The sequence below is a fragment of the Lonchura striata genome, chromosome 3 (assembly GCF_046129695.1).
Source record: "Lonchura striata isolate bLonStr1 chromosome 3, bLonStr1.mat, whole genome shotgun sequence".
Taxonomy (NCBI): Eukaryota; Metazoa; Chordata; class Aves; order Passeriformes; family Estrildidae; genus Lonchura; species Lonchura striata.
The window spans coordinates 24,056,418-24,068,965 of NC_134605.1; the positions used below are offsets into that span (position 1 = coordinate 24,056,418).

General features: G+C 41.4%; 1 protein-coding gene across 2 annotated transcripts in view; it reads right to left on the reverse strand.

Moving 5' to 3' along the window:
- The window catches only part of PLCB1 (phospholipase C beta 1), a 342,949-nt gene that overhangs the window by 114,351 nt on the left and 216,050 nt on the right, over positions 1 to 12,548 (reverse strand). For both annotated transcript variants that reach the window (XM_021540293.2, XM_021540294.3), the window contains exons 6-9: positions 11,906 to 11,959; positions 11,328 to 11,403; positions 6,226 to 6,326; positions 4,685 to 4,851 (exon numbers count right to left, since the gene is read on the reverse strand). In XM_021540293.2, coding sequence (XP_021395968.1) covers positions 4,685 to 4,851; positions 6,226 to 6,326; positions 11,328 to 11,403; positions 11,906 to 11,959 — 398 coding nt within the window. The remainder of the gene's footprint in view (positions 1 to 4,684; positions 4,852 to 6,225; positions 6,327 to 11,327; positions 11,404 to 11,905; positions 11,960 to 12,548) is intronic.

Below are 12,548 nucleotides of genomic sequence, written 5' to 3' on the forward strand. Positions count from 1 at the left end.
CCTGCCCTCCCTGGAACCCTAAATATATTTTTGGTATTTTCTTTATCTCTACTGCCAACAACAGAGTGTTCAGTGTTGCAAAATCCACTATCACTAGTCCACATCACTGTTTCAGTGGGTACAGTTCAAAGATGACACAATTTGCCTGTAAAGCAGATGCAAAAAATCCTTTTATGGAGGACTTTCCATTCTAAAAGATTTTTACATTTAATTTTTCACTTGAGATGCAATGTTCCAAGCAACTGCAAGGTCTGAAATTAATTTTACAGCTTAAGTAGAAAAAGCAACCTCCAGTGTATTACAGAAATATATTTTGAAAACTCATTTTGACAAATAGTTTCCATTAACTTATTTATGCTGACACGTTATCCATACTAACATTCGTTGCATAGATATATACATATTTTAAACCAATTTTTTAACAAAAGGGTTTTCTGGTAAGCTGCCTAGCTTACCACTTGCTGCTGAGAGCCTGGGCTAGACTACAACTTTTGTGTGGCTTAAACATTTCAAAGAGGAATAAATCATAACTGGGATCTATTGTTCTGTCAATATTTGAGACAGAAACAGTGCAGAGAGCTCTTCTCTTGTTCAACTGCAATGCTGGAAAACACTGGCAATCCCAAAGTTAATGGGCTTTTGGGTAAGCATTCTTATTTTCCAGGGTTCCATTAGGAGGCCGAAGAATTCCAACTGTTTTGTAACACTTCCTACAAATGTTTAATACTAGAAGGCCCAAACATTTACCTGAATGATTTATACGTCAGAATTTATGCTTTAAATATTAGGAAGTATGTCTTAAAAGTAGAGCCATGGCTGCATGGTGCTTGTTTCTGCCATTAAAATGTGTTACCTAGGAAATGACCCCCTTCTGCCACCAGAAGAATCCAGAGTGTAATTATTCTTAAACAGTTACTAAAAGGTGAATTTCATGCAGTGGGGTGAAAATGCTTAAATTGCATAAAAGTTTAAAGGAGGAAATACACACTTATGCTGGAGCTAATACTGCCTGGTGTTAAGGCTGCCATGGGAAAAATACATACAATAGATGCTGTATGAAATTAAATATAACTTAATTTAATGATAATTGCTTAATTTATTTTATTACCTAAGAAAAACTCAGTGCAACAACTACCAATAAATGTGCACTGCAAAACAGAATTAATACTGGAATTCATGGAGACAGTCATGCAACCAGCTCCTCTACAATCCTTCTAAATCCATGTCAAACCAAAGCTGACACATAGCAAATAGATAGAGAGAAAATCTGGAGAAAGAAACACTGTGAAATATAAGAGCAAAGCTCTTTTTCTCTGTACAGATCTAAAGGTTTGGCCCTCTAAAATTAAAGAAGCAGAGATAATATTTAAATAAATGCATCCTTTAGAGGGAAAAAAAAAAAACATATTTATGCCATTACTTAAAGCACTTACACACTGTTTTTTTAATCTTCCACCACAAAAACCACTCTAAAAATAGAGGCTGATAGTAACCTAACCCTTGCCTTGCTCTCTCCAAGGACGATGGTGGAAACACGTATTTTATGGCTTTAGTTTTTTCACACCTCCTTTCCCTAGCAGACCTTGGATTTGTGCTTTGGTTCCCTGCTTTCGTTTCCAGTCTGGTAAGTGGGTACAGCTCTTCTTGCACACCTGGAGTCACAGGATGCCCCCAGAGCTGGGGCTGTGGCTCTGTGGTTTGCAGAGCACTTTCTTGGTTTCAGAATGCAAGGTTTCGACTGAGACATTGGGATTTCAGCTCTCAAAGCTTCTTTTGAACTCAGAAACTTTCAGAAATGAATTGCATCATTAAGTAAAGGAAGAACCACATGTTTCTGTAGAATGGGAAACACACATATATATGGTAAATTCTTCTCCAGCCTCACAGCCCCCAGCACACTTCTGCTGACAGGGAGAGACTGCTCAGCACTACCAGGGACTTCCTCCTCCTGCTTCCACCTGATAAGGGAACACATTCTGCAGTGAATTAATCTCCTTCACTGCATGACACAAAGCATTAATCACAACAGTTTACCTGAGCCACAATAAAACACTAGTCCAGACACTTAACCTATGCAGATGTCAAGCCCACATATCTGCTGAATTTGCAAAAGCTCCACCGTATCCCAGCAATAAATGCACCTTAAATACATCAGTGACAAGCAGGGGCAGGAGTTTTACTCAGAACTCTGTAACCTCAGGAACTTCACCAGAAACAACACCAGCATTAGATTTTACCAGGTACCTGAAGAGCTGCAAAAATTTAAAACTTTATGGACAGCTCTTGCTTACTGTGTTCAAAATAGTGTAGGTGAGCAGCAACAGGTGCAGCAAAAGGGCTACAATGGTGACCAGGGGAATGATGAAATTCTAAAAGCAGTTGAATAGTGCTATGAAAGGTGAGAGACAGCACAACTCACCAGAAATTAATTTAATTAGCTATGAGAGAATCATTAGTAGAGAATATTGTGGTACAGTGGATGTGCACAGACAATGAGCTTGGACAGGAAATTGGGAAGAATAATCATCAGACAAGTGAAGGTCTAGCACTATCCAAACAAGGGAGGAAGGAGTCAGATGCTGCACATAGCTTCCACTTGATAAATTTGGATTTACATTTTTAAGGAAAAAAAAAATCCCTGATTTTATTGAAAAGAACTTTTCAATGCATGAAATTTGACTTGCTAACAAGCACATGCATCACACTTTTGGAAGTTGCCTGGGTACCTGTGTTCATGTTTCTGGCCAAAAACTGTCTGGAAATTTTACTTCAACAACCCTGGCAGCAGGAAGCCTGGGTGATCATCCCTTTTACAGATCACCATATTAAAAGGTTAAACCACTGCTCTAAATGTGTTACATTTTGGTGACATTTTATAGACACAAAGCATTTTTTGACAATTATTCCATGAGTGTAGAAATGAATGCACACCTACACTTCATTTAATATACAGTGAATTGCATTCCCAACTCAGAGCAGATGTACAGAAAATATTGTGTCCCCATGTCATTCCTGATTAGCCAATTCCTGTCATTTTAAGGCAGTAAGCTTGGGATTCACACTGGAGTTGCTGCCAGTTCCTGCAGCTCAGCTGCCAGACAGGGAGGTGGTTCTTCAGCACAGAGGTGGTTCTCAGGTTGTGCCAGCTGGACCCCAGTGCACAAGCTTGAAAAGGGAAAAAAACAAAACCCACAACAATCCCACTAAAAGAATTAACTCTCTGTGATCTGCCTTTCCCTTGTTCAAGTCAGCATTTTCAGAGAGAACTGATTCTTTAAGAGTAACATAAATAACACCCAGAATGAGAGGCAGCTAGGGAACAGCAAATGTGTGCACCAAAGTAAACAGGGTGAAGCTGGAGGTGTCCCCTAAATCCCATTGGAGGGTGGTGGCAAACACCACCACAGCACCCTTCGTCCTCAGCTGTTTCATGTTTTCTCCTTATTTCTAATCAGAGGGTGATTCCTTTTTGACTCTGGCATTCTGCTGGCACACCAGCACACCTCCTTCTAATAAATCCTTTATTTGGTTTATATGAAGTGCTAATATTTGGGTAACAAGGATGATCTTTTAGGTAACAGACTTTCCTGCCACTGGTGGGAAATAAGGTAAGCACAGAGCACAGTTCTAATATTTGCACAGATGAGAAAGGAAGTCACAACGTGCTTCCATTTACTCAAGGTACTGTTCCTACTGACGTCAAGACAGTTTGCATAAATATGGCCAAGAAGCAGATTTAACCCCCCAAGCAAAACCTCTGGAAACACTCAATTTGATTAGAAAAATAAGGAGCCTTAAGAGAAAAAATCAGAAGGGTTTGAGAGACAACATTGATGGTGACATCGATTTCCTTCAGGAAGATGTCAAGGTGAGAAGGCTTCCAGGGAGAGGTGGCAGTGTCTTCAGTTAACCTCTAGACTCATGGGTCTTTTTCTAATTTTTTGATCCACAATCTCTGGACCAAATAATCTTTCTTTCATATTAGATCTGTTTTTCAGGATACTTCCATGCCTCTAAAACATCTAAGGTGTAAACACATCAAAAGCTCAGCTAATCATTAGGATATGTGAATTGGAATAGAACAGGATGCAGACACAAACTGAATGCTATTTTAAGACTTGCGGTGGTAGCAAAAATCTGCAGAGATTTGTGCAGGATTTCTTTTGCTGTTTTTGGCTAAGTGCCCAGCTAAGTGACAACACTTGAGATGTTCAAAAGGGAGTTTTCTGTGATTATAGCATGAAATACATTGAGTTGATCTCATATCTTCCACTGTACACCATTTTATCCAAAAGCAAAGGCCTAGACTTAATAGTACTGTTAAATGATAGAATTATCACTCTTTTAGTTCCATTGTCCCTGATTTTTTTCTTTCAACTTTACATTTTAGATGCTAGTAAATAGCCATTGTGATAGTCAGGTTTCTGCTGAGGGTCACATACTAGAGCAACTCTTCTGTCAATCACACACACTGCAAAGCAAGCAGGGAAACCAGCCCTATCCTTCCTCACCTGATACCAATCAAACACATTTTAAAATGTACCACAGGATGTCTCACTGGCCTGTATGATTCCAAAAGCAGACAGCTGGGAAAGCAGCTGGATTTTGAACCAAATTTTGCTTTAGCATGTAGGACAATTGAGTAACTGTTTCTGAGTACAGCAGGAGTGTGAAATCCACTGACCTTTCTTTGCTAGGTTGCTGTTAGGTTCGTACTTCTCAATCAGCACTTGAACTTGTTCTTGTTTGAGTGGTGGATAAAGGATCTCATTTAATCGTGGATCCCGTTGCTTCAAATTTATGAAGTCCATCATCTGATCAACAGTAAGGTAGGGTTTGCTCTTGGCCCCACTAGAGAGAAATTGAAGCAACAGAGAAGTAATTTCAATACATTTCCTTGAAATCTTGTTCCGTGTCTGAAACTTCCCAAGGAGATTGAAACAAGATTCATACAAAACTATCATACAACAAAAACATTGCTCCACTATGTCTCTGGACTAATTTATTTTGCCGAAAGTTCTTCATCAGACATCTAGGAGGAAGATCTTTGACAATGTTCATCATTATAAGCATCAGTGGGATGACTTGGAGCAATGCTAAAAGCCTTTAATTCCTCTGAATTCTTGGAATTAAGCTATTTTTAAAAAGTAAAAGAGAAAAGAGCCGTAGGATTCAGTCACGAGCTTGCCACAAACACTCTGCTGGCATTCCTGGCCCAACTATTTGGGTTTACTGCTGAATAACAGCAGCCCTGATTTCATTATTCTGGTAATTTGTGTCGCTTCTTTTTTTATAAACCTTCTAAAAGCTTTGAGGTGCTCTGTAATGCAAGCAAAAAGATGTCTATTTAGAGAGTCCATGAAAAGAGCAGAGTTTGGTACAAGTTGTGCCCACATAGAAATCCAGGAAGCCTCTGGGGCAGGAGATGAGCTGAGGGCTGTCTGGAGCACTCAGGCCTGGCCCAGTTCTACCCTGCCAGGGAGCAATGGGAAGCCTCTCCTGGGTGCAGGAGGAGCAAACTGGGACAGGGCTGTGCTCTTCTAAAACCCCGACCTTAGGGACAACAACCTCAAAAGGGGGATGTGAGCACAGTCATGTTGCTAAAATGCATTCACCATTTGCTTTGGGGTGTATTTTGGAAATTACTTTCCTCTCACGTTGCTTACTGTTCTGACTCCATTGATCAGACTCTGCTGAAAGTGGAAGTACACAGATTGCTGCAAGGGGTAGAAGCACCAGGAGTTACAGAGCTCATAACTGAATGTATGAAATCAGTTGTAGCCAGCTGCTAATTTAATTTCACAGTGTGAATTCATCATACACAAATCATAAAAGTTACTGAATTTTTTTGCCAGTCTTAATTAAGCTTTTGGGGGTGATTATACATATTCTCAGGCCTATTTTGTGCTGTTATTGCTTATTACTCTTCTTTCTTTACTCTCCTGGAAACCTAAACTGTCCTGATCAATACAGAAAAACAAGACCTGGTAGTTCTGCTCCTCTAGGAACAAATTCCTTTAAAACTCAAGCCATCAGAAGTAGAGGTAAAAGCCTGGGAGAGAAGGAACCCTTGATCCAAGATTAAATAACAGCCCTGCTTGACATTTAAATCTGTTATTGGCCAGCACTGCATGCTGCTACAGTATAAATAACCTACTTTGCCATGCCCATAAAATCAGTGAATGGGAAAAATAAATAAATAAAGCAATGAGAGTCTTTCCTTACAATTCAGAAAAGATGTGGTCGATCTCAGGCCGAGGGCAGAGGTTGTTTAAGAACACTCTGTACACTTCTGGCGTGAAGTCGTCTTGAGGGATTGAATCATTCTGTGAAATGGGGAGAAAAATAGTGAGAGATATAGCACTTTTGTATGTTCTTTGCAAACAGATCACTCACTTTTTGGCTGCTTTTGATTTCCTTCCTGCAACCTAGAGGAGCCCAGATTCTGCAGGATTTTAAGTTCCCCTGAATCACAGAACAGCTTAAAGAGTACATCTTTAAAAAACTAGGTAGAAACACACCTATGAGCTTCCATGAGGCACAGTTATCTCATTTTCTGAGCACCTGGGAAGGAGGAGGAAGGCACATATCACCATCTAACCCCCTCACCCACAGCAGAAATAGGAGTATCAGCCCTGATGAAGCCTCTGAGCTCATCCCCAGGGGTGCCGAGCCTGTGTTTTTGAGAGAGCAGAACAGCAGCGTCACAGAGGATGAGGATGTCACTCATCTTTCCAAAGCTGTCACACAACTGGGGAACAAACTGGGTCACTGTGTCATTACTAATACACTTTTTCCCTGATAGCAAGAGCGATTCTGCCTTTTCCTTCCTGAAGATAAATGTTCAAGATGCCACAGTTCTGGGCAAGACTCAAGCAGCACAGCTTTTCCATCCATCTTTGTCCTAAGCACTCAGTGTAACACATTTGGCAATCAGATGTCTTTTAGAGGAATTGCAGAAGACATGCCAGTATTTTTTTTCCTTACATCTACAATTTAGAGTGATTTAAATTTAGTCCAACTTCTAGATGACGATTTAATCACCCTCACTACATTTTTCTCCAAAAAAATCAAATTATTTGAAACAATTACTGTGCTGGGTAAGTCCTTTCCATGAAGCTTGAGAGTCCTTCATCCAAAGCTATGACACGTGGTCTCTGGGAGCACCACGGGCCCACAGGATGCCTCCCCATGCTCCAAAACATGATGAACTAGAGGAGGGAAATGGTAACTTGGGCACAAAGCTGTTTGCTTGGCAGGCTGTTGGAGCCTGGCTGGCTGGGGAGCGAGCTGCTGCTGGGGCAATCAGTGCCTGTATTTATTCTGCCTTGGGAATATTCTTGCCGTTGCCAAGGGAACCGGAAGCATCGCTCAAGCCTTTGTCAGACACAAGGAAACTTTTCTATATTTTTCCTGCTTTAGGTTACAATAAATAAACGATGCCACAGGCATCGCTTTGTCTCCTTTCATCTGAAACCCACGCAGGCTTGAGAGGGTCTTATTCTGTTTCTCTCCACAAGAGCAGATTGACCAATCTGGGCTGTTCCTCTCCTCTGCTTGGATAATCATCTCCAGGCTCCAACATTCTAAGGTGACCCCATCAGACCCTTGTGCCCTCCTTTTTTTGGCAGACTGCGAGTGTCTGCAGTGTGAGCTGGTTCAAAATTTACCCATTCAAAACCTTCCTGTGTGTTTTATATGGGATCAATTCCTGAGCCAGGTAACTCACTGCTGCCAAATCCAGTACAAGGGTGGATGGAGAAGTGGGAATGCTGAGGGTAGAGAATGAAAATAGCTCCTTTCAGTGAGGGCTGTGTGTGGCACTGACCTGCTCCCATGACACTGACAAACTCAAGCTGTGGAGCTCTCAGTGCCAACACCTGTGTTTCCCTTAAGGCTGGGATTCTCAAAGCTTGGGAATTTTCTTGTTAGAGTTGGCACCCTGCCCTCCCCTGCTCCCTCTGCTTATAACCCCTGTCCAGCAGGGTGCTGCTCCTCAGCCGAGGCCTTTTGAATGTTTATCTGATTACCACAGTCCCCCATCAAGCTACTATTTTTTTTCTTTACAAGGGATTTGAAAGTGCTCAGCTGAACAAATGTGGATCTCTTCCAATGACCTGAGATCCAGGCTCTGATTTGCCACTCAGACCCAATTAAAAGACATCAGTTCACCTCCCTGTGTCTCCAAACAGCCACTACAAAGAGAATAACCAACATGAGCCTTCAGGCATAAGTGTACAGAATTTTATAATAGGTATTTCCTACCAGTATCGTAATCAGTGAACTACAAAACATAAATATCTAGATGGGAGACAAAAGCCACCTCAGGCACAACTTCCCACAACTATATTTGGCTTCCAAAAGCCTGTCTGCCCCAAGGGATTAAAATATGCTGCCCCCTTACTTAGGCTGGTCTGAGCCATCCCGGTTTCAGAGGAACCACCCACACACCTTATGGGCTCATCTTTTTTTTGACACCCATGAACAAAGCACAAACCTTCTGTACCACATGAGAGCATCCCTCATTTCCAGCTTGGCTTAATACTGGCATTCAATTTTATTCCGTGATTAAGACTCTCTACTAATTTCAAGCACTGCTGATTTAGGATTTACCTGGTAACCTGCCTGTTTTTATAACATCTGTATCCAGTCTATTACAATTTGGCAGCATGAGAGCTAATTCAGATTATCTGCACAGACTGGACTCAAGAGCTGGTTATTTTATTTTAACAGTCAAGCTCACTGGTGCTTCATTGTGAACCTCGACATTAACTAGAAGGCAAAAACCACTCTTCACAGACAAAAGGCCAGCTAAAATAAAGCTCTCCAAATTCTATTTAAGGTACCTCTAACCAAAACAATCAAAAAATATCCAACAATAACAAAAAGCAACCCAATTTCCAAAAAGTAGCCAAGATTAAAAAAAAAAAACAAACAACATAGGGGAATCAGATGGCAACCTCAGAAATTCATTGGGGTATTTTAAAACTTTGTTTAAACATTTATTTAAAGATCTTTCTGCTTTCACATCTGCTGGATGATGACCGTTTAAAAAATCAGGGCTTGATCCTGCAAGACTCTACATAGGCTAGTTCTGACCCAGAAAGAGAGAAATTAATAAAGCCATACTTTGAAAAAGTGCTTGACTAGAGGCCCATAGGTCATCCCACTATGATCATGCCCTGCTGCTCGGCTGACTCAGGGCACTCTTTGGAGTGCTCAGCACTGCAGAGAATCCATCCTTATTAAGATCCTTAAATACAAAATAACGGATTTATTTTCTGCAATTCTGAGGATCCTTTCTGGTGCTACTCCTCAGGTAGAAAACAATTATCTGGGCAATAAGAATTCTTCCTCTCCTGCAGAGGCTGAAGGTTGTGCCACAGGATCTTGTGGCACACACACACACAGGGAATTTCCTGGCGAGTGGGGCTGATGGATGAGATATTTGTCCTGTCACAGAAGAGTCCACACAAGTACACTCTCTCCTAGCACATGTACCCAGAGGCAGATGAGGGACTGTCCCAGTCTTGAAGATTCATTCCTAAATTCCAAGAGCTGCAGGCAAACACGGTGTGAAGCTCATGGCAAAAGAGCTCCATATCTTCCCAGAGCAATGAGACATGTGGAAACTTGAGGAGAAAATCCATGAGGCATGAATATCAAAATCCAGAGCCTAAACTGCTAATATCCATAAGAGACTTTCATGAATTCTCTAAATAATTTGGTGTTATTTTGCTGAGTAAGACTCCCTGATATTCATGTCTTATGCGCTGCTGGAGTCTATTGCTCTTCCAAGGCTTTACAGGAACACTATTTGTCCTGCAGTACAATAGGGCAGAAAAGCTGGCAGTTTCTGAAGCTAAGAATTTCATTTGTTCAGATAAACAGGAACACAAAGGAAAGGAGCTGTTGTTGAAGTTCTGCTTTACTTCTATTCCATTACCTCCATGAGATTCAGTTTTGCCCTTCTACAGTATTTTCCAGAATGATCAACACAATTTTCTTTGGTGTATGCAGCACATTTCTCTTTTGTCCCAACCAAAGAAAGGATCTACTTCATACTCTGAATAATTTTCAAGATGGTATCCCAGCAACAAGCATCCAGCAGTGTGTATGTAAAACTGGCTCTACTTAGATAAATAGCAGAAAAAGGCTGCACTTTCTTCCAAAGACCCAAATGATATTTAAATTTTCTTTTCAGAGACATGTAGTAAATGGAAGAAATAAATCAGCTGATTCAGAAAGCAGCACCTCAGAGATTTTTTTTTCACACTTTTTTCTTGTTTGCTATCAATTAAATGGAAACCCGTCTTTAAAATCTTTCTCTCCCCATTTCTAACCTCACAATATTACTTTAGATAAGATTATTATTGCATTTTATACCTATTTTGCTAACATTCCTTGGAATTTTATGGAACTGAGCTCACAAACCTGTGAAGGAAGGGCTCACAGTAAGGGGTGCCTAAGGTTTGGCTGGGGAAGATTCTGCTCCACTGTTCTGGAGCTGCAGTAATGGGCTCTTTTAAACACTGGGGGAGTAAACATCAAGGAAACCTCACAGAACAGAGCTTCGTATAAGTCAAGGGATCAGGAGATGCAGGCTCTCTCTGCTACAGAATGGTTTTGCCCCACCTCTTGAACCCCTGAAAGAAGGAATTATCCTGCAAGAAGCTTTCCTGGGATTAAAACACAGCTTGAGCAGGGAGAGGGGAGCTGTGGTCCCTCCCAGCCTTACCCAATCTATGACTCTGTGACTCCAGCGTTAACTGGAATCTCCTGCTTGAGGTCATTCTGTCTGAAAAAAGCCTTCTTGAGGGCCAGGTACCATCCTGGAAATGCTGTGGGTTGAGCAGAGCTCCTGGATTAGCAGGATGCAATGGCCACATCCCTGCAATGTTAGCAGCTTCCACGCCACATTTCCTTCATGCACCTTTTGGTAAGGCAGGGTGGGTTTAGCCTGTCACTTATCTCCAGCTACAGATCACACCTCAGACTAACATTGAAACCATGCCTTGGAAATTGTGCAACAGTCACCTTTTCTTAAAATGCCCTCACAGGATTCCTCAAGGACAGATCACACAAACTCTGTCCTTCCTTGGAATCCTTTTAGGCTTCTTCCATGTGCTCCTGATCCTAAACAACTTCAACCCAAAGGTACTCAGAGGGGTATCAGGAACTTCTGTGTGGGAAAGCCAGAGCTGCTGCTGAGGACCCATCCAGCAGCAAAGCCAGCACAGCAGGCTCAGCCACAATCAAACTCAGAAGATCTGAGGAAATAGCAGCAAACTCAAGCAATACTGATCTGGAAAACTGCAGCTGCTTACCCTGGAAGAGGGAAGGTTGCAGGCTTCCAGCGCAGTCTCTACCCGTTTTCTGTCTGAGGAGAACAAGCGGTATATGCTGCAACAAGAGCACAAAACAGAGGGCTTGGCTTAAAGACTGAATATCTCTCAGCAGCCTATTACATCTTTAGCTATTTAGTTCCATTTGCTGGCTGCTCAGTAACAGGGGGGAGTTTAACAGTGCTCAGCTTTAACTCTATCCCACACTAGCCCATATCACAGCAGCTATTTATTTTAGCTACCACTGGTCTCTTCATTCCCCCAGTGACATGCAATTTGAATCTGTTTATTTTCACATACCCCGAGATAAAGAAATTATGCTGCTGGGTTTTTTTTTGGTTTTTTTTTTTTTTTTAATCTTCACAAGTAGAAAGAACCAGGGCAGAGAGGCAGGATGTCTGTGCCCAAAGGGCATTTGAACAGAGACACCCCATCATCACTGTTATAAAGAGAGGGTAAAATTATTCTTCTAGGCACATGGGTCCCATGCTCACCCAAACACATATTCACAGCCCAAAGTCAGCAGAGAGCATGTGGTAAGGAAGGGGAACAGCACTTACTTCTTCAGAGGAATGCGCCCCTCTGGAGTCACCTGCAGCTTGAGTTTTGTGTAGCTGTGGAGAGAAAAGCACTCTGCTTTATTTTTACAGCATTTTCAAGGACTTCTCCACCAGCTTTCTAGCTCTGGGCTAGTGCTTTGATCATGTGGCAAGTCCCACTCAGCTTTTTCTTCCAGTATGAAAACATGTTGGGATATCATTATTGACTACAAACCTTCTACTGCCAGTCCTGAGATAACTGTAAATGAGTTTTTCAGTAACATCATCTGGTGAAAAATGTGGCAACACTTAAATATTTCAGTTGAGATTTTTTTTTTTTGTTAAAAATCTCAGCTTTTTCACTTTACCCACTGGTCTGTTAAAAGAAGAAGAAACTGCATGGTTCTAATAAACTTTCCTTTTCTTCCCAACAGAAAATGCTATTAGCAACCACTTCAAAAACACAGTGCATGCTGAAACTAGGATAACTGGGATAGGAACATTTCCACAAATCCTTGACTCCCCACAGTTTCATCTTCTGGAAACTGAATCCTTTCGTGCTACTGTGTCACCAAGTCCAACTCCCAGCACTGAGGGAGATCAAAACAAACAAACAAACAAACAAAAAAAATCACAGCAGTTATTGAAATACAAATAAAGTTTA